The sequence below is a fragment of the Canis lupus genome, chromosome 5 (assembly GCF_003254725.2).
Source record: "Canis lupus dingo isolate Sandy chromosome 5, ASM325472v2, whole genome shotgun sequence".
Classification (NCBI taxonomy): Eukaryota; Metazoa; Chordata; class Mammalia; order Carnivora; family Canidae; genus Canis; species Canis lupus.
In genome coordinates this window covers 41,513,819-41,534,510 of record NC_064247.1, presented here as the reverse complement: position 1 = coordinate 41,534,510, position 20,692 = coordinate 41,513,819, and the positions used below count along the sequence as shown (strand labels likewise).

Genomic DNA, 20,692 nt, shown 5'->3' with positions numbered 1-20,692 from the left:
GCCCTGCTGGAGTTCCACTAAGATGCCCCCACCTTGTCCTGCCTTCTGAGCTGGTGGCCCGGTTCTCCCCAATGCATTATTCATGTTCCCGAGAGGTAGCCAGCTCTGGTTACACTGACCGCAGCTCTGGACACCTGCTCTGCCCACTTCCCTCCTCCCTTGCCCAGGCCCTGGTGGGTCCAAGGTTCCCCTCCAAGGTACCTGGGGGGGCTTTGAACATCCCACCCTGGCTCAGGAGATGTGGTTCCCCTCTGGCCCAGCCAGCACACATGTGCTAGGTGGTTTCCAGCAGGTGGCTTCCCCGTTCTGGGGCTTGGAGTCTCCCTCTGTTGAAGTAGCAGTGACCCAAGCATTCACTTCGGTGGGCTGAGGCGGCTGAGGCACAGGGTGGGTTTGACCCATCAGCACAGTGGTCCTCACGGCAATGCTAAGTCCAAGATGTTCACCCCCAGGACAGGCCTGGGCCTGGCCTCCTCTGCTCCCCAGTAAACAACACCCATGCACTTTCCAGCAGCGCTCGGGTGAAACCCAAGGCGGCTCTGGAGGAGATGAATTATGGATCCACCCTCCCGGAATCTGGTCACAGCCAGAAGAAGCTTGGCTGTCCCTCCCCAGGCCACCCAGACCAGTCCTGGTTGCTCCCAGCCGGAGGAGGCTGCACGCCCAGCAGCGGGCAGGAGACTCGGCGTGTCCCCTTGTCTCCAAGTCCAAAAGCTTGTGACCGGGCCGTAGCCCGGCGGGGTGCAGGCAGCCACCATGGCAAAGGAGGAAGAGGATGAGAAGAAAGCCAAGAAAGGGAAAAAGGGGAAGAAGGCGCCGGAGCCGGAGAAGCCCAAACGGAGCCTGAAGGGAACGTCGCGGCTGTTCATGGGCTTCCGGGACCGCACGCCCAAGATCTCCAAGAAGGGCCAGTTCCGGAGCGCCTCGGCCTTCTTCTGGGGCCTGCACACTGGCCCACAGAAGACCAAGCGCAAGAAGAAGGCACGCACCGTGCTCAAGTCTACGTCCAAGCTCATGACGCAAATGCGCGTGGGCAAGAAGAAGCGGGCGATGAAGGGCAAGAAGCCGTCCTTCATGGTCATCCGCTTCCCGGGCCGGCGCGGCTACGGCCGCCTGCGGCCGCGCGCACAGTCGCTCAGCAAGGCGTCCACGGCCATCAACTGGCTCACCAAGAAATTCCTCCTCAAAAAGGCCGAGGAGTCGGGCAGCGCGCAGGCCACGCTGGACGCCTGGCTCAACCGCGGGGACTCCCGCGTGGGCTCCCGCAAGCTGCCCTTCCCGTCGGGCGCCGAGATCCTGCGGCCCGGAGGCCGCCTCCGCAGGTTCCCGCGCAGCCGCAGCATCTACGCGTCGGGCGAGCCCGTGGGCTTCCTGCCCTTCGAGGACGAGGCCCCGTTCCGGCCCTCGGGCTCCCGCAGGTCGCTGTACGGGCTCGAGGGCTTCCAGGACCTGGGCGAGTACTATGACTACCACCGCGAGGGCGACGACTTCTACGACCGCCAGTCGCTCTACCAGTACGAGGAGGAGCAGGAGCCCTACGTGGGCTACGGCCCCTACGGCCCCGCCTGGCCGCCCTACGGAGACCACGCCCACGGGTACCCGCCCGGGGACCCCTACGAGTACTACCACCCGGACTATTACAGCGGCCCCTACCACCCCACCTACCCCTACGGCTACGGTTACGACGATTATGAGCCCCCGTACGCGCCCCCGGCGGGGTACGCGTCCCCCTACAGCTACTACGACGGCTACCACGGCGATCTGTACCCTCGCGGCTACTACCTGGACCCCTACGTGCCTTATGCGGCGCCATACCCGCCCTACGACCTGCCGTACGACGCGCCCTATTTGGATCCCCATGGGGTGCCCTATGGCGCCCCCTACGGCATCCCCTACGCCGAAGGCATCTATGGTGGCGGCGACCAGGCCATCTACGCTCCAGAAGTGCCCTACCTTTACGCAGAGGAGCCGGCCCTCGGGTACCCGTGGGTGCCGCCGCCCATCCTGTCGCCCCACAACCCGTACGCCCACCCCATGGATGACATCGCGGAGCTGGAGGAGCCGGAGGAGGCGGGTGGCGAGCGGCAGAGCACCTCCTTCCGCCTGCCCAGCGCCGCCTTCTTCGAGCAGCAGGGCATGGACAAGCCTGCCAGGTCCAAGCTCTCCCTCATCCGCAGGTTCCGCCTCTTCCCGCGGCCCCAGGTGAAGCTGTTCGGGAAGGAGAAGCTGGACGTGACCCTGCCGCCCTCCCTGGACATCCCTCTGCCCTTGGGGGACGCGGACGAAGACGAGGAGGAGGAGGAGATGCCCCCGGGGCCGTCGGGGCCCTACGCGCACCCCCTTTGGGGCTTCCTCACCCCGCGCCAGCGCAACCTGCAGCGCGCCCTGTCCGCCTTCGGCGCCCACCGGGGCCTGGGCTTCGGCCCTGAGTTCGGCCGCCCCCCGCCTCGCCCGGCCACCTCCCTGGCCAGGTTCCTCAAAAAGACGCTGTCGGAAAAAAAGCCCATCCCGCGTCTCAGGAGCAGCCAGAAGGCGCGGCTGGGAGGCCCCGCGGTCCGGGAGGCGGCCTACAAGCGCTTCGGCTACAAGCTGGCCGGCATGGACCCCGAGCGGCCCAGCACGCCCATCGTGCTCCGGAGGGCCGAGGCGCGGACGCGCAACAACAACAACTCCCACCGGCCGCCCTCGCCCGCGCCCCGGCCACCCTCCCACTGGAGCGCGCTCCTCCCCGCGCCGGCCACCCGGAGGCCCCCCGGCCCCGGCCCCGGCCCCGGGACCCCGCCTGCCCCACCCTTTGCTCCGACCCTATCCGGCCTGCCCCGGCCCGTGTCGCCCTACGGCTCTGTCCGCCGGCACCCGCCGCCCTGGGCCGCCCCAGCTCACGTGCCCCTCACGCCCCCCGCCAGCTGGTGGGGCTTCGTGGAGCCCCCTCCTGTGGCCCCGGAGGCGCCCCCCAACCTGCTGGCCTTCCCCGGCCACCGGCCCTCCTTCAGAGGGTCCCACCGGAGACCTGCAGCCTTTGGCCTCCCCTGGCCCCCGCTGCCCTCGCCCCAGCCCTCCCTGAGGAGCCTGCCTGGCCTGGGCTACCGCTCGCCCATGGGGGGACCGTCCCCTCAGCCATCCCTGCGCACCCGACCCTTCCAGCCTCCCTTCTCGCCCCCGCCCCGCCGGCCCCACTCACTCCGGGAGCCCCAGTCTCGGCGCCGCATCTCTGGGCGCCTGGGCCCACCCCGCTCACCGGTGCTGGGCTCCCCGCGGCCACCCTCGCCGCCTCCTCTGTTGGGCCACGGCTCCCGATTCCGATCACTCAACCTGCCCTCGCGCCTCCCGCACACGTGGCGCCGCCGAAGTGAGCCGCCCACCAGGGCTGTGAAGCCGCGGGTGCGCCAGCCCTTTCATCGGCCTCCTGGGGCTGGGTCCTGGCCGGCGGCGCCAGTAGCAGCACCTGAGGGCCGGGAGAGCCAGAGGGAGCCCGAGGACTCAGAGACACCCTGGATGGTGCCCCCACTGGCCCCCAGCTGGGATGTGGATGTGCCTCCCACCCAGCGACCCCCCTCGCCCTGGCCAGGAGGTGCAGGCAGCCACCGTGGCTTTTCCAGGCCACCCCCTGTGCCGGAAAACCCCTTCCTCCAGTACGTGGGCCCTGTGCCGGCCCCGGCTTCCCAACCTGAGGACCCAGCCTCGGACTTGACTGATGTCTTCCTGGTTAGACACCACGATCCAGGGCCTGGACAGTTGGTAAAATCAGCCAGCTCGATCCCTGAGAAGCCAGAAGAAGAGGCCACTCTGGAGGGCCTTCAACCACCAGCAGAGCCTGAGCCCTCAACCCCGACACCTCCCAAAGACTCCCAGCCACAGCGGAAGGCGCTAAGGCTCAGCCTCTCCTACCCACTGGCCACCTGTGAAAAGATGAGAGCCACGTGGCCACCATGGCGCCGCTGGGGGACACTGCCCAGCGCCCCAGCCCCCTTGGCACCTACTGGGCCCCCAGGGTCCCTGCCCAAGGCGGGTGAGCGGCGCCAAGCAGGCCCTGGGCGTTTCGCTGTGGTCATGCCACAGGTGCAGAAACTCAGTGCTTTCCAGCGAGTTCGTCCTGCCGCCCTGCAGCCTCCTGTCCAGGTTACCCAGGACCCAGAGCCCAGGCCCAAGCCAAGAGCCTGGAGTTTGCTCTGGTCTTGTTTCTGGCTGCCAGCGGAGGCCCATCGACCCTGGTCACCACTGCTCACCCGCCCCCAGTCCTGCCGCCTGGGCCCTGGAGGCAATTGCCTGCCTCATGGGGGCCCCTGGGAAGAAGTTGGCCCCAAAAGCTGGTGGAACAAGGTATGAGGGCATAGGTCAGAGGGAGAGCTTGGGGGTTCTGTCCTGGGAAGCGGAGGCAAGAAACAGCCTCACGACCCTGGTGAGGCGCTGCCTGCTTGTGCCTCAGTCTTCCCATCTGTAACCTGAGGAGAACAGCCTTTGGGCTCCCCAAAAGATGCCAGCACAGGCAGGCACAGTACAGAAACTCTGGAAACTCCTCCTTGTCACTTTAGGAAAGGGATCTTGTCCTAGCCTGTGGTCTGGGCAGCCTAAGTTCTGGGTTAGTCTGGATGGCACGTCTGTCCCCAGCAGTCCCTCACAGATTTTGTCTGAATACAAGACCTCAGGGCTTGGCTGTCCACTCTGTCCCATCCCCACATCCACATCCATACTGTTTCTCTTGCCACCTACTGACCCTCCCCCAGGATGGAGTTCCTCTCCTGAGTTGCTGCTTGCGGGCAGTTCCCTGGGCTGCAGGATTCTGAACTGTCCAAGGATGAGGGGCTCAGGAACCAAACTTGTAGCATCCTCATTGCATGGTGAGGAAACTGAGGCCTAGAAGGTCACACGGTGGATCAGGGGCCTAGTTAGGAGCCTGTCCGGGCCCCCCGTGGAGTGCAGGGCAGGTGGCTTGTCTGAAGGGTGCCAAGCTCGTGCCTGGCTACCACGTTCATGGCGGAATGCGAGCCTGATGCTGGGTGGCCCTCAGTGGAGGGGGGTGGTCACCGGAGACTCCCCCGGGACGCCTGGGGTAGGCGGGGCATGCAGGGGTGGTGGGTGTTTCTCAGCCTCTGCAGACGATGCCCCGGGGAGCGGGTGGCTAGCCGGCCCGGCAATGGCGACCGGGGCAGCCTGGCTGCTGGGGGGGCCCTGGCCCCGGCGCCGGGTGCCCCGTGCTGTGTGGGCTGCAGCATTGTGGGAGCGGGGCGCGGGGCGCCCAGGGGTGAGGGGAAAGGATGCCTGGGCCCTCCTCACCCTGGAATACGTGAGTGGCTGAATTATTCAGGGTTTGTGGCCACTGGTGCACATGGCCAGACGGGTGGGCGGGAGGCCAGGGCCTCAAGGGTGATACTTGCTGTGCCCTACTTAGCAGCCGGTGACAGGCATGCAGCATGCAGGGCTCCCTCCTGGTGTCCCCTTTCCTTACCTGCTCCGAGAAGGATGCAGGCTGGATCCGAGAGGCTGGAAAGGCAGGATGCACACATGTGCTTGCGGTCATGCGGGTCACATGCAGGCCTTTGTGCCTGGGATATGTTCTTAGGTGTACCGTGGCCAAATAAGGGAAGCATGTATGTGTAATGTGTCTGTGCCAGGGTCTGAGCAAATGTGGCATTATTGGTGTCAAGAATGTGCACATAGATGGGCACGGTGGCAGCAGGTGGCATCAGGACTTTTGTCTTGAGCCCCCCAGGTGTGGTTGAGACAGCCTCAGCTCTCTACGTACATGAGAATGTATCAAATGGACATTGAGAGCATGTACCTATGCATGTATGCCTCTAGCCAGGCATCCCATGCCTGCATGCGTATCCATAGGCAATTTGCAAGACTAGGGGTGTGTGGGAGTCGCATTAGCTGCAAATGCCTTTGCATTTGGGTCTGAGTGTAGGGGTCTGCATGTTTGCCCTGGGCTGGGTGCAGGGGCCTGGTGCTGAGTGGGAGAGTCTCAGTGTCCACCTTCCTCGAGGCCCCATCCACCAGGACATGGATGTTCATCAGGTTGTCACATAAACAAACATTTGGGGTCCACCTGGGGAAAGGGTATCAGTGTTGGAGAACATGAAGTTGGGAGCACTTCTGGGCAGAGGGAATAGTGTGTGTGTGTGTGTGTGTGTGTGTGTGTGCACGTGGGCACGTGCGTGTTCTCACCCCCAGGTCAGGACACTTGAAAGCACATGGGAGCACCTGCTGCAGAAAATGCATGGGCAGAGGGCAGGCATGTGCTCCAGGAGTAAGGGTTGTATGCGGGTTCTGTGGCGCTCGCTATTCCACAGCAGGGAGGCTGCAGGACCCAGCCTGGCCTTGGGGATCCTTCCTCCCCAACAGGAGCAGGTCCCAGGCATGTCTAAGACAGGCGGCCACGCATGGATGCCCTCCAACCAGGCCAACCACAGACTCTCTCTCGTAGATGCACTCCATCCGCAACCTGCCCACCACACGGTTTCACGAGCAGTGCCGGGAGGATGGTGTGGAGGACATGACGCAGCTGGAGTGAGTGGAGGGGGGGTGGGGGGCTCAGCAGGGGGTCACCACAGGGTTGCACACTTCTGGCCGAAGCGCCTCCTCCTGCTTGGGGTGCCTCTCACCTCCTGGCACGTTTCCAGTGCTTCTATTTCCTCATCCGTGAAGTGGGAGCCATGCAGCATCACAAAGCCAGAGTGTGTGTGTCTGAGCTGTGAGTCAGATGGGCCTGAGTTCAAATCCCAGCCTCACCACTTACTGGCTGAAAGACTTTGACACTCTGTGCCTCAGTTTCTCATCTGCCAGATGGGGGTGGGTGGCAGTTACTGTGGGATGCCCAAAATGTCAGGGTTATGTTGGTCAATGTCATCTCCCAGTCACAGTGACTTGGCCCTCACGTCTGCTTCCCAAGAGCATCCCCCACTCAGTGAGGTGGGGACGATGACTATCATATACATGGAGAAACTGAGGCACAGAACAGAAGGAACTTTCCCAAGGTCTCACAGTTGGTTGGTTTCAGACACAGAACTTGAACCCAGGCCTTTTTGACCAAAGCCCTGGACTGAGGGGGGCCCTGATATTTCCCCTCTTCCTGCCCTCCCAGAGACCTCCAAGAGACCACTGTGCTGTCTAACCTCAAGACCAGATTTGAACGGAACCTCATCTATGTAAGTCATGGGGCTGGCTCTGCCCTGAGCTCAAATCAGAAAGGTAGCTGCCTCTTGGGGCCACAGTGGGAAGCACAGATTTCTCCTGCTGAGCTCCAGATGTGTGGCTTCTGGTTTGAACTCTGGGGTTTCTATCATTGGAGTATAACATGCTAGAGCCCAGGGTTCTAAAATCCAAAGTCCTGAAACATAGAGTCTTAGAACAGTGGAAGCCAGAGACACATCTGGAGACAGGAAACTCAGAAGTGTGACCGCTTACTGGGAACCTAGTGGATAAAGCTTCCAGAGACCTGGAATCCATAGGCCTGGATCCCAGGAAGAGAGAGAGGTGGAAGGGGGCCGGAGAGATGGAAGGGGACTGCTGGCCCCACAACAGTGGGCCAGAGGGCCAGAGGCCCAGAACCACAGAGCAGGAGGGAGGGCCGGCCACAAGGGCTCTGGCCACCTCAGAATGCCCCGGGCTCCCAACTCTCTCCCCACTCCAGGCAGTGGAGGTTTGACCTCACTTCAAGGCAGAACCTTCTGGAACCTGGCCCTGACTATTCATAAATGAAGTACACGATAGCTGACATAGCCACCTTTGCAGATTTGTGGCTGTGGGGTTTTGCTCACTTTAGCCGCCTCCCAGCCTCAGCCTGGTCCAGTGCCTGACATTTCTCAACCAGAGTAGATCCCCCATCAAGCCTACGAGAGGGCCCCTGGGGCAAACACAGAGGCTGGGCAGCCAGACACCTGACCCCATGGAAACGGGGCTCCAGGCTCCTGGAAGCTGGGGAGGAGGGCCACGAGAAGGCATAGGCTCTGAAGCCCCTGCCTGCCCAGCAGACCTACATCGGCAGCATCCTGGTGTCGATGAACCCGTACCGAATGTTTGGAATCTATGGGCCAGAGCAGGTGCAGCAGTACAATGGGCGGGCCCTGGGAGAAAATCCCCCGTGAGTGTCTCTGGGGTTGGGGATGGGGTTCTCCTCGGGTCTCCTGGGTCCCTCTGCCTGAGCCAGGCGAGTCCCTGCCTGCCCCTAAGCCAAGGGTAGGGGCAGCCAGTGGCTGGCAGCCCACCTGTTGGGCCCAGTTGGTTTCTCCCCCAGTCTGGCCACAGTCCTCTCCACGTTGTTGGCCATGGGGGCTCCGACCAGAATGGGGGCAGGGAGCATCTCCCCAGGGTGGAGGGTGGAGCAGAATTGGCTGCCAGGGTGGACAGAGATGCTTTCCTACCTGACCCTTCAGGGGTTTGAGAGATGGAGTCCTGTCCCAGTGATACCTGTGGCCTGTCTCTCCAGGCACCTCTTTGCAATTGCAAATCTTGCTTTCGCCAAAATGCTTGATGCCAAACAGAATCAGTGCATAATTATCAGGTGGGTTAGGCTGGGGACCTTTGTGTGCATGGGGCAGGGTGGGGGCTGGGGGAATGTATGGGAGGAATCTCAGATGACAGGTCTGCATCAGGCCAGAGCTGCTGTGGGACCTGGGAAAAAATCGCTTGGCATCTCTGGGCCAGCCCGCCATGACCTCTTGTGTCATAGGAGGTTCATAGAAGGGTAGGGGTAGGGGAAGCCCAGAAGAGGCAGTGAACTGGTTGATGCTCACTCTGCTCCTTTGCGCCGTCAGCGGAGAGAGTGGCTCTGGAAAAACTGAGTCTACCAAGTTGATCCTGCGCTACCTGGCCGCCATGAACCAGAAACGAGGCATCACGCAGCAGGTGAGTCTGTCCGTTGCATGGTCTGTCTGATTCCCCAGGACTTCCAAGCTTAGTGCTCCCCTAGAGACAGGCTCCTCGGCCCCAGTTGGAGGATGGGGAAGCCGAGGCCAGGGTTGTACTGTGAGGGCTCCTGGGACTCTGGCTCTTTCTGCCACCTACCTCCCCACCCAGGGCACACCTGCCTGGCCAGAGTGGAAGCCCCATGGGCATGGGAGTCACTCCATTTCTCCTACCTGGCCTTACCTTCTTGGTGGGCCACAGTAGATGCTGGGGCACTGAGGACATGGGGCCGGGGGAGTGCAGGATTGGAGCATTGTGGAGAGGGCCACGTCTTCTCAGGTTTGGAACCTGAGAATGTGAGACCCTTAATAAAGCTTTTCCAGGGACATACTGTTTGCCAGGCCCGGGCTAGGTGATGGGGAGGCAGGTGGCAGCAATACAACATTCCCACTCTCATGGGAATTTCATTATAGTAGAGGAAACAGAAGGAAAAAATACACAAGTAAATTATGTCCATGTGAAGAGGTGGGAAGTTGCAGAGGAAAAAAAAAGCAAGGAGGAGGGTGGGGAGTTTGGGGGGATTGTAATTTGCAGCATGGTGGTCTATGAAGACTCTACTGAGAAGGTGAGGGAGTGGGCCCTGAAGTCACCTGGAAGAAGAGCAGACAGGCAGAGGGAAGAGCAAGTGCAAAGGCCCTGGGGTACAAGGAGGTCTAGTGTGCACAGGGGATGGCAAAGTGGCGTCATGGAGTCCAAGTGTGGGAAGACAGTGGCTTGGGCCAGGGGGTACTGATGAAGATGGTGAGCACAGCTAGACCCAGGTGCAGTTTAAAAGGTCAGCCAATGACTTGCTGAGGGACCTATACTGGGGTGTGAGAGATGGGGTGGAGCTGTCATTAGTTGTGTGGGCAGGGCCGTGGAGGAAAGACAGGTACCCTGAGGAGTCTGCTGGGCGTCCACGGAAATGATGGGAAGGTGGGTGGATACACCCATGTGCCTGGAGCTCAGAGAAGGTGAGTCTGGAGGTGAAGGCCCCTCAGCTCAGTCTCCAGAACCGAACTCTCAGACTTCCCGCTGCAGGCCATGAAGATCGGCAACGGGCCAGTGTCCCAGCCAGTGGCAGTCTGGGCAGGTGATCCAGGGACATCAGGTGGGGGCTGCGTGACCCTTAGTGGGAACTGGGTCAGCCCAGACTAGGTAGTCCAGAGGGGTCCCTTCCCCCAGGCCCCTCTGATGCCTGCCTCGGTCTGCTGCCCCTCCTATGCCAGCCTGGTCCTCTGGGGCCCTCCCTTTGCTCCAGGCAGGGTTTCAGAACCCCTCTGTTTAGACTTCTGCAAGGACTGGCTAGTAGGCAGGGAAAGGTGTGCACTGAGTACCTCCTACATGCTAGGTGTTTTAGTTATGTTGTCACGTTAGGGCTGCACTGCAGCCCTGGGAGGCAGGTTCATCTGTGTCCATATACGGACTGGGACACTGGGGTCTGGGAAGGGAGATGACTTACCTGATGTCCCCAAGTGTGTGTGTGTGTGTGTGTGTGAGCTGAGATCTGAAGCTCAAGGCAGAGAGCTGTCTTGACAGGGATCAGGGAGAATGTAGCTGGGTCTGGGAGTTTCTGTGCCAGGCATTCTGTAGATGCCAGCTGAGATAACCTGGGTCCATTTCCTAGCTGCTGTTCTGCCCTGCTCATGTAATCTGACGGTCCTTTCCTAGTGTTGGCTTCAGGCATGGCTGGATCCAGGGTCTTAAACAATGTCCCTTGGTTTGGCTCCACCCTCCCCATCTACAGGCATCATTCTCAACCTGGATCAGCAAGACAGTGTCACAGTGTACCACCCAGACTTCCCAACGTGCCAGTGAAAGTCTCAGGGTTCCCTCTTGCTGGACTAGATTTGGCCGTAATTCTAGCTGGACCCAGCTGTGCCTCAACTGGCTGAGGCCCAGGCCACAGGCTCTGCCTCTGGGCTGAGAATGCAACAGGCGTTGCCTGGGGTGGAGAGTGACTGGGTGCCGCCCAGCCCAAACTACAGGCTATCGCCCCACCTGCGGGTTGAGTAGAGGGCCCCACAGGACCACATGGGGTCCAGCCCAGCAGTCCTCTCCCCAGCCCCTGGCCGGACACTAGGAACAGAGGAGCAGCTGCCTCCCACTCAATGCCCTCAGGGGGATTCCAGAATAGGAAGTAATATAAGCCAAAATCCAGGCAGACCCCAATTCACTGAAGAGCCCCAGTTCAGCTCTTGTCTGAGAGCCCCAGTTCAGCTCTCGTCGGCTCCTGCTCTCGTCTGGGCCTTGGTCTACTCCTTTGTGCAATGGACACGGTATTTCCTGGACTAAATGGGACCATGAGAGTGAGCAGGTGAAGGGAACTGGCCCCTTCCCCAAAGTCACACTTCTGCAGAGAGTGGGCCTTCTCTGCTCCTTTTCTGAGAATTTATCCCGAGGAAATGACAGCCCGAAAACACTGTGTACACAGTGACACGCATGCTTGTCACAGCGTTGTGATCTCATTCGTAGGACTCTGGAGTCCCCGGGCACCTTACCTGGCCTTTCCAAGCCTTTCTCTGATCTGTAAAATGGGTGCATCAGTACCTACCTCGCAGGATGGTTAACAACCATATAATTAGAGCAAAGGGTTTGGCACCTGGTAGGTGCCTAATAAACGGGAGCTGGGACTAACTATACCTTGGGCAGCTCTGCTGTCCTAAAACGCTGGTCCTTGTGTCACCCGTTTAGCAGATGCTCCTGGTTTGGTATAGATGCTGGGGACCTAGAGGTTTGTACACGGACAGAGACTCTTGCCTGTGGGGGCTGATGTTCTAGTGGGAGAGACAGGATACAAATAAGTGAGGGGATTTGCCAGCGGTGCTGAGGGCTGCAGAGGGAGGGATTTCTGGTCCAGAGGCCGGTGAGGGCCTGGATGCCGAGGGAAGCGTCAGGGGGCCATGGTGCAGTGCAGAGCAAGGGAGGGGAGAAGAGGAGACAGAGCCACCCAGGAGCTTGGCTCTGCAGGGTTTGGAGTCACAGCAAGGGCTTGGTTAGAGCCTGAGTGGCGTGGAAGCCGTGAGGAGAAGTGTGACCTACCACAGGTTTTCAGAGGACCCCTCGCCCCCAGAGGAGCACAGCCAGGATCAGGAAGGAAGCTCTTCCGGGAGCCCAGATGGTTGACCACTGGTGGTCCATGGGGATGGGGTAAAGATGATATCCCCAGAGCCTTTTGGCAGGTAGACCCCGCAGACCCCCCCAAGCAGACTCCCACACCCCAGGGCCACACTGCAGTCCCCAGGCCCAGACAGCTGGGTTCATGCGTTTGCTCTCACCTGGCAACCCCCGCCCTGTCCACCCCAGGGGTCCAAGGGGTCTGTGGTTACTCTGTGGTCTAAGGTCCCTGGTGGCCTGGAGGGAGAGGGGTTCAGTCCCATGGGTGACCTGCTTCTGTTCTTGTCCCTCTGTCTTTCTCTTCCTCCGTCCTGGGCACTCCTGAAGATAAAGGTACTTGGAGTGTGCATGTGTGCCTCTGAGTGTGTGCACACACGCGTGTGTGGTGGCAGGATGGGCAGGAAGGGGCATCCAAAGACCTATCCTGCCTGGGGGCTGCTGTGGGAGGGGTCTGAATGTGGGGGAGCATGAGGGGCAATGGGGGACACTGGGGACACCCAAGGGTTCTACAGGGAGTCCACCTGCAGTGGCCCCTCACACAGGAGGTCTTCAGGGAGGTCTGTGTCTGGGAACACCTAGGGGCAGCCCCAGCCGTGCTCCCTACTCCAGGCCCCTACAATTCCCACATGTTCTGGGGTCCAGATCCTGGAGGCAACACCCCTCTTGGAATCCTTCGGTAACGCCAAAACCGTCAGGAATGACAACTCCAGCCGCTTCGGGAAGTTTGTGGAGGTCTTTCTGGAAGGGTGAGTGGGACGGTGGAGGGAAGGACCCCCAGGGGCCTCAGAGCCCACACCAGCCACTCCCCCCACCCACCTACCCTGCACAAGCTGACTGTTCTCCCCGTCTCCAGGGGCATGATTTCTGGTGCCATAACCTCCCAGTACCTGCTCGAGAAGTCCAGGATTGTGTTTCAGGTGGGCCAGACCCTCCCAGGCCCTGTGTGTTGGGATGGGCTGGGGGTAGGTAGGTACTCAGAGCCTGGCACCTGCTGGGGCTGGGGAAATGTTGAATTGTTGAACAGAGATATGTGTGTGTGTGAGAGAGAGAGAGAGAGAGAGAGCAGGTGATCTCACCCCCTATAGCTACATTGCCCCTTTCTTGTCCCTAAAGCACATGATCCAGCCATGATCCTCCTCAGGACCTTTGTACCTATGATTTCTTCTATCTGAGCACCTCTCCCATACACCTGCAAGACCAAACCCCTCATCTTCTCCAGGTCTTCCCTGAAATGTCACCTGCTCAGGGAGGCTGTCGCATTTAAACCAACGCCCCTCTCCACCCCACCAGAACTCCCTGGCCCCTTCCCTGCTTTATTTCTCTCCGGAGCACTGTTCTCCATCTGACATGTCTTATTTTGACCAGTGATTTGCTAAGTGCTCATCTCCCCAGCCAGCGGGCAGGCTCTGTGAGGTCGAGGGCTTCTGTCTCCCTTGCTCCCCACTGGGCCTTGAGAGCCTGCTCCGGGGCCTGTGACACACTGGCACTCAGCCGCCCTGGTGGAGCAAACCATCAGGAGGCCCTGTGTGTTGTGTGTCCCCTCTGGACCATGAACACAGCATACACAGGTGTGTGTGCCCAATGTGCACAAGAGAAGAAAGACTACCTTGCTCTTATTCCTCCAAGCAAAATTAAATCCTGACCTGAGCCGCCTCCCTCCCGCCATCCCCAGCCAGTGCCAGGCTGGAAGCTCAGTCCTCACAGGGGCCTGGGCTCACCTCTGGGTCCTTGTGTACCAGTATGGGCCAGCACACCTGGCCTTGTGTGTGTCTGGGGGTCTTCTACGTGGGTGGCTCCTTTCTCTGCACCCACCCTGCTACCCTACAGGCCAAAAATGAAAGGAACTACCACATCTTCTATGAGCTGCTGGCTGGGCTGCCTGCCCAGCTGCGACAAGCCTTCAGTCTACAGGAGGCTGAGACCTACTACTACCTGAACCAGGTGAGCAGTGCAGGCGTCCGAGGGCCCCCGGGTCTGGCACCCTTGCCCCATCACCCTGGGTGGGCTGAGAGAACCAACTCATGGTGTCCTAATAGCCAGCAAAGGCAATGGGAGTTGGGGGCCATGATTTTGATTGAAAGTGTCTCATCATGACAAGGGTGACAGGCATCTTTAGGGTCCTAGGGGGTGTGGGGGGCTACCTCATTTCATTTCTCTATAGCTTAGAACAGAGCTAAGCAGCCTGGAGTTATGGCATTTCCCCCTTTGAGCCTCAGTTTCCTCCTCTGTGAAATGGGGACAGCATAATACCACTTTTAAGGGATGTTGTGAGGACTAGACGAGCAAACGCATGTAAAGCACTTGATCAGGGCCCAGCATGCACCACCTGCTTGGGGCCTCAGGGCTGGAGGGCCTGGCCAGGGTCCCTGACCCCTGGTGCCTGCCCTTGCCCAGGGCGGGAACTGTGAGATCTCAGGGAAGAGTGACTCAGATGACTTCCGCCGGCTCCTGGCAGCCATGGAGGTGCTGGGCTTCAGTGGTGAGGACCAGGACAGCATCTTCCGCATCCTGGCATCCATTCTGCACCTGGGCAATGTCTACTTCGAGAAGTATGAGGTGAGAGAGCCCATAGCCCCTCATGGGGCCCTGACACCCTCAGGAGGCAGGTCATCTCCTCAAAAGCTTGGGAGCCATCTATATTTGCTTTTTGGGGTACGCTGTGCATGTATCATTTGTTATCTCCCACGACCCTCCAGCCACCATTGGAGTTGCTCCTCTTTTTTTTCTTATTTGTGTATGAGAGCTTTTAATATATGTGAAGGAAGTCCACCCTTTGTCTCTGATGTGAATTGCAAATATGTTTTCTAGCTTATCATTTCTATTTTGATTTGTATCCAAGTTTTTTTGGTGTTTTGCTTGCTGGTTTGTCCTATTTTGTTTTGGTTTTTTGCCATGTAGATTTTAAGAGTGATTTTCAGGCATTTTATTTATGCATCATTTCTTATATAAATTTTAGACTTTTAATCACTTTTGGAGACAGTTATTTCTCTAACATTGTAACAGCTTTCTCCCATAATTTTTTCAGGACCTTTTATGGTGTGTGTGTGTTAACATTTAATCTTTGGCTCACCAGGCATTTATCCCAGGAAGATGTGAGGTTGGAATCCAATTTCTTTTTTCCCACATGGTTACTTAGTTATGCTAATCCTGTAATTCAAGAAATACAATCATGCACTAAATTCATGCACTAAATTCTCACACATATTTATGCCTAATTCCTGATTGCCCATTGTGCTTCATTAATCTATGTATTGTGTTTCTATCCCCACACTGTTTTTTTTTTTTAAAGATTTTATTTATTCATGAGAGACACAGAGAGAGAGAGAGAGAGAGAGGCAGAGACACAGGCAGAGAGAGAAGCAGGCTCCATGCAGGGAGCCCGACGTGGGACTTGATCCCGGGTCTCCAGGATCACACCCTGGGCTGAAGGCGGCACTAAACTGCTGAGCCACCTGGGCTGCCCTCCACACTGTTTTCTTTAAAAGATTTTATTTATTTATTTGTAAGAGAGAGTGTGTGTGAGCAGGCAAGGACAGAGGGAGGGGCAGAGGCAGAGGGAGAAGCAGGATGTGGGACTCGATTCCAGGACCCTGAGATTATGACCTGAGCCCAAGAAAGATGCTTAACCTATTGAGCCCCCCAGGTGCCCCCCGAGGCCTTAATTCCCCCCAGGGGTTTAATTATTATAACTCTAACATGTTTGAGTATCTCACGGGGCCTCCTTCACTCCCCTTCTATCTCAGGATTTTCCTAGTTTTTGTAGCTTATGTTTTTTATACAAGCTTTAAACCCAGTTATCTAGTTTGAAACACACCACTGTTGGTGTTTACATAGACGGACGCGCAGGAGACCGCCTCGGTGGTGAGTGCCCGGGAGATCCAGGCTGTGGCGGAGCTCCTGCAGATTTCTCCCGAGGGCCTGCAGAAGGCCATCACATTCAAAGTGACTGTGAGTCCCTGGGCACCGTGGGCCATCAGAGCCTCCTGCCACTGCTTAGACAGCATAGGCTTCTCCTTGCGCCTTGATTGTTCTCCCCTTTTCACACCTGCTCATGCTTAAAGGCCCAATGCAGGCATCACCCCAGCCTCCAAGAAGCCACCCCTGGCCCCAGTGTGAGCTGTTACCCGCCCTGGGCAGCCTACACCCTGGCCCTTTGTCTCTTCCCAAGGCTTGATCTCACTGGGTCTGTCTGCTTATGCCTCTGTCTCCCCCATTAGACTAGCAGCCCTGCCCCCACCAGCATAGCCAGGCAGAGGGGGGATGAGAGGGTCCTGTTCTGCCCCTGGCCAGCTGTGTGCCTGAGACCAGTCACACCATCATTCTACCTCCCTCCCTTTCCCATAACCTCCCTAATCCTTTGGGGGGCTTCCTGGAGGTGGTGGCCAGCCTGCTGTCATTCAGGGGCCTCATCCCTCCCTAGGAGACAATGCGAGAGAAGATCTTCACCCCCTTAACCGTGGAGAGTGCCGTGGATGCCAGGTGAGGCCTTGCTCCTCCCTGCCTGAGCCCCTGATGCCTGCCCTGCCCACCCTTCACCCCCCACCCTGCCTCCGGCAATGTGCCCACCTGCCCCAGCACCATCTCTGACCCAGGGATGCCATCGCCAAGGTGTTGTATGCGCTGCTCTTCAGCTGGCTCATCGCCCGGGTCAACGCACTGGTGTCCCCGCGGCAGGACACACTGTCCATTGCCATCCTGGATATCTATGGCTTTGAGGTAGGGCTGCACAGGTGGATGAGGGACAGGGGACATAAAGCCTCCTCTTCCCTTCTCTGCCTACAGCATCCACTGTCATCTGCCCCTGATTTGCCTCTCATCTCCTTCACTCACTCTCAAGCACTCCCTGAGGCCATGGAAGGCAGGGAGGGCCCGGGGAGGCTGGGGCCGGTGAGCAGAGCCTTGGGTGGGGACACCTGGGCTGCTGGCCAAGGAGGGAGCAGGCCCAGCCTCACCACCCACCTGGCAGGACCTGAGCTTCAACAGCTTCGAGCAGCTGTGCATCAACTATGCAAACGAGAACCTTCAGTACCTTTTCAACAAGATCATCTTCCAGGAGGAGCAGGTGTGCACTCCCGTGCCCATAGCACTCCCGTGCCCTCCTGTCTGGCCGGTGGGCCTCCTTAGAGCCAGACAGGAAATGCTGGCTTTTTAAAGGCAAATTGGAGGTGGTCAGGCGGAGTGGAGGGAACCAGCACATTCAAAGGCCCGTGCCCTGGATGGGGAAGCTGCTGGGTGCTGAGCCAAGAAAAGCTCTCTTGGGGGATCCTTCTCCCCCTCTGCTGGGCTGTCCCAGGCGGAGGGTGGAATAGGCTCAGAGATGGTTCATGTTGCCCCTCCACGGAATGAGCTTCCTATGCAAGCAGAGGTGCCCCGGCCAGGCCCCTTCATGTGGATCCAGCCTGGGAGGTAGGGTGGATGGGGCCTGGGCAGGGCCAGGAGGCTGAGCCCCTGACACCCACAGGAGGAGTACATTCGGGAACAGATAGACTGGCGGGAGATCACCTTTGCTGACAATCAGCCATGTATCAACCTCATCTCTCTGAAGCCCTATGGCATTCTGCGCATCCTTGATGACCAGTGCTGCTTTCCCCAGGTGAGCCATTGGCACTGGGTGAGCCTGGTCTACTCGCTCAACATCTCTGAGCCTCATGTCCTCATCAGGCCCGGGTCCCGCCTTCTTCTCTGCTCTGGCCTGGGAGGAGCTCAGAATACCCAACCTGCTGTTCGCAACCCAGGGTGACTGAGGCTGGTTAGAGGGCAATGGGCTGCCAGAGTGGGGTACCAGCTTGGGAAGTCACAGGCTTCCTGGAGGAGGTGACCTTGAGGTTGGACCTCAAACTCTGATTGGAAGACACAAGTAGGGACGTCCACTTAAGCTTCCCCACCTAGGGCAGTGGGCAGTCAGAGGCAGCTGTGACTTGCTCCTCCCCTGTGCTTATCAGGAAACAGGGCTGCAGGATTTGCCACAAGCCCAGGGGCAGGGTGCCGGGGTTCCCTGCCCACCCTCTGACCCCTGCCTGCCTCTAGGCCACAGATCACACGTTTCTGCAGAAGTGCCATTACCACCACGGCGCCAATCCGCTCTACTCCAAACCCAAGATGCCGCTGCCTGAGTTCACCATCAAGCACTATGCAGGCAAAGTCACCTACCAGGTGAGACCCAGGACAGCCCACCCAGCCTCCGGGGCCACCGCAGTTGGAGACAGAAGCACAGCGGGGACTGCAGACACTCCCACCTCTTCTAGTCCTGGGCCTGCTGATCCTCAGCTGTGTGACCTTGGGCAAATTGCTTTACCTCTCTGAGCCCATCTTGTCCTCAAAATGGGGATCATGGTAGTGCCCATCTCATGTGAGTGTGGAAGCCTAGGGCTGGGGTGGATGTTAAAGAGTAGCTGTTATTAGTAGTGATGGGGTCACTCAGTTATCTCAGACACATTCCTGCCCAGGAGGTGTCTCAGGCCAGGATTCGAAGCTTCTGTGCCCACCTGGGCCTTGTTTTCCTCATCTGTAGGACACAAAATAGCATCTTTCACTGAGGATGGGGCCAAGATCCAGACAGTCATGTGAAGCTAGAGCTAGTGCCCCCCTCCCCGGAGGATTGGGAGGGTAGTGGGGGTGGAAGGGGAGGGGACTATGGCAGAAGGAAAGGTCCAGTTAGGGAGGTAGAGGCCCAGGGGGGCAGGGCCAGGGTCCCCAGGGCCTGGGAGCCCCTGACCTGCTGTAGGGAGGAAGGAGGAGGCTGGGAGCAGGCAGGCTGAAGCATGTTGGCATAGGCTGTGCCCCCAGGCTGTGTGGGGTCCTACCCAAGCCGCCCCACCGTTCCCCCCTGCAGGTGCACAAGTTCCTCGACAAGAACCATGACCAGGTGCGCCAGGATGTGCTGGATCTCTTTGTGCGGAGCCGGACACGGGTGAGCCAGCCGGGCCTCCTGCCACTCCGTCCCCACCCCAGAGCGCCCAGCTTGCTATCAGGCCCTCTCTCAGTTCAGGAAATGGGGAAGTGCCCCAGATATCTGGTCCTGCCTCTGGCTCCCCCTGGCTGCAGCCAGGCTGTGATCCTGATCCCAATCCAGAGTTGGCCTTGCTCTGGGCTTTCTCCCATTCCTGGTCCGGCCCCCTGCCCCTGGCCGGCCCCTCTGGATCACCCCAGCCCATCCTGGCCCTGGCCACCTAGCCGTGCCCACCCTATCCCCCCACTGAGCGGTTCTCCCAAATGGCCCTGTTGTTCTTAGCCACCCACCCTATCCTCTGGGCCTCCACCTTCTTCTCTGTCCAATGGGCACCCTCCTCCTGAGGTCGTGGTCAGAGTTCACAACGATGTGTGTCACAGGCCACCTCAGGGCCAAGTGCACAGTCAGATTGAAGAAAAAAAGCCAGCCCGACCATGGGACAGGTCTCGTGGAAGGTGCTGAGCACCAACTTGAGAGGCATGTGATCCAGGAGGACAGCAGCCTTGCAGAGAGGGCCGGGGTCTAGTGGGTTAGTTTTCTGATCCCTCTGGTTTGGAGATTGGACTCTTTTTGTTTTTAACTCTTTTTGTTGTCCCCGCCCCCCACCCCACCAACCTGTTTCCTTGTTTCTGTCTCTCCCCCCGCTCATCTTCCTGTCTCTCGTGCCTTGACTATGGCCCTGGCCTGCTGCCCGCCCCTGCTCAGGTGGTGGCACACCTCTTCTCCAGCCACGCCCCACAGGCCACCCCTCAGCGCCTGGGCAAGAGCAGCTCTGTCACTCGGCTCTACAAGGCACACACGGTGGCCGCTAAGTTCCAACAGTCGCTCCTGGATCTGGTGGAAAAGATGGAGAGGTGAGCATGTAGGTGGGGGGGCACCCAGTCTCCCCTCTGACCCACTCTGTGACCCTCAGGGGTCAGCACCTCCTGCCCTGGGGCCTCACAGTGCCTTCCTTCCGCCCCTGTGCAGGTGTAACCCCTTGTTCGTACGCTGCCTGAAGCCCAACCACAAGAAGGTATGTAATGGCTGAGGCCCCTGGGAGAGCCAGATCCTCCTTCTCATGCTGTGTGACCTTGCAAGTGGCTGTACCTCTCTGGACTTCCATCTGCCCAGCCCACTGTGGGGACTATTTGTGGTTGGGCCCATATGCAAACTCCTTTTCTGGGCCTTCCTTACAGGAGCCAGGCCTCTTTGAGCCAGATGTGGTAATGGCACAATTACGCTATTCAGGGGTGCTCGAGACTGTGCGAATCCGCAAGGAGGGCTTTCCAGTGCGCCTGCCCTTCCAGGTGTTCATCGACAGGTATGTCAGTCAGGGTTCCTGAGCTCCACAGCTCCATACCCAGCTCCCCCATGGCCCCAGGAATACAGAACCCAGGCAGGACAGAGCCTGCCATGCACAGTTGCTTGGTTGTGTGCTGTGCGAGATCGTTACGCTAGCTGTCACATAGCGATGTACTTCTCATTCCGCTATTTTTCCTAGTTTTATTGTGTGTGTTTGCGCGGAGGGGGCGGATTCCAAAGGAGTAATTTTAAGTTATTATGCACAATTTCCAGCAGATGGCAGTAAACTGTCTTATTCAACCGAAACCACAGGTACCGCTGTCTTGTGGCCCTCAAACACAACCTGCCGGCCAGTGGGGACATGTGTGTGTCGGTGCTGAGCCGCCTGTGCACGGTCATGCCAAATATGTACCGCGTTGGTGTCAGCAAGGTGAGTCCCGCCTCACGTATGACCCCGGG

General features: G+C 59.0%; 1 protein-coding gene across 1 annotated transcript in view; it reads left to right on the top strand.

Annotated features, from left to right (window-relative positions):
* The first annotated feature begins 756 nt into the window (after positions 1-756).
* MYO15A (myosin XVA) overlaps positions 757-20,692 on the top strand; it is a 49,677-nt gene continuing 29,741 nt past the window's right edge. Inside the window, 22 exon segments of the mRNA XM_049110272.1 lie at positions 757-4,320; positions 6,425-6,507; positions 7,082-7,145; positions 7,971-8,080; positions 8,426-8,500; positions 8,754-8,844; positions 12,328-12,333; positions 12,643-12,746; positions 12,854-12,917; positions 13,828-13,941; positions 14,395-14,556; positions 15,835-15,948; positions 16,421-16,479; positions 16,593-16,716; positions 16,967-17,062; positions 17,462-17,593; positions 18,028-18,153; positions 18,833-18,910; positions 19,655-19,803; positions 19,919-19,964; positions 20,128-20,252; positions 20,546-20,663. Of these exon segments, the coding sequence (XP_048966229.1) occupies positions 757-4,320; positions 6,425-6,507; positions 7,082-7,145; positions 7,971-8,080; positions 8,426-8,500; positions 8,754-8,844; positions 12,328-12,333; positions 12,643-12,746; positions 12,854-12,917; positions 13,828-13,941; positions 14,395-14,556; positions 15,835-15,948; positions 16,421-16,479; positions 16,593-16,716; positions 16,967-17,062; positions 17,462-17,593; positions 18,028-18,153; positions 18,833-18,910; positions 19,655-19,803; positions 19,919-19,964; positions 20,128-20,252; positions 20,546-20,663 (5,604 nt within the window).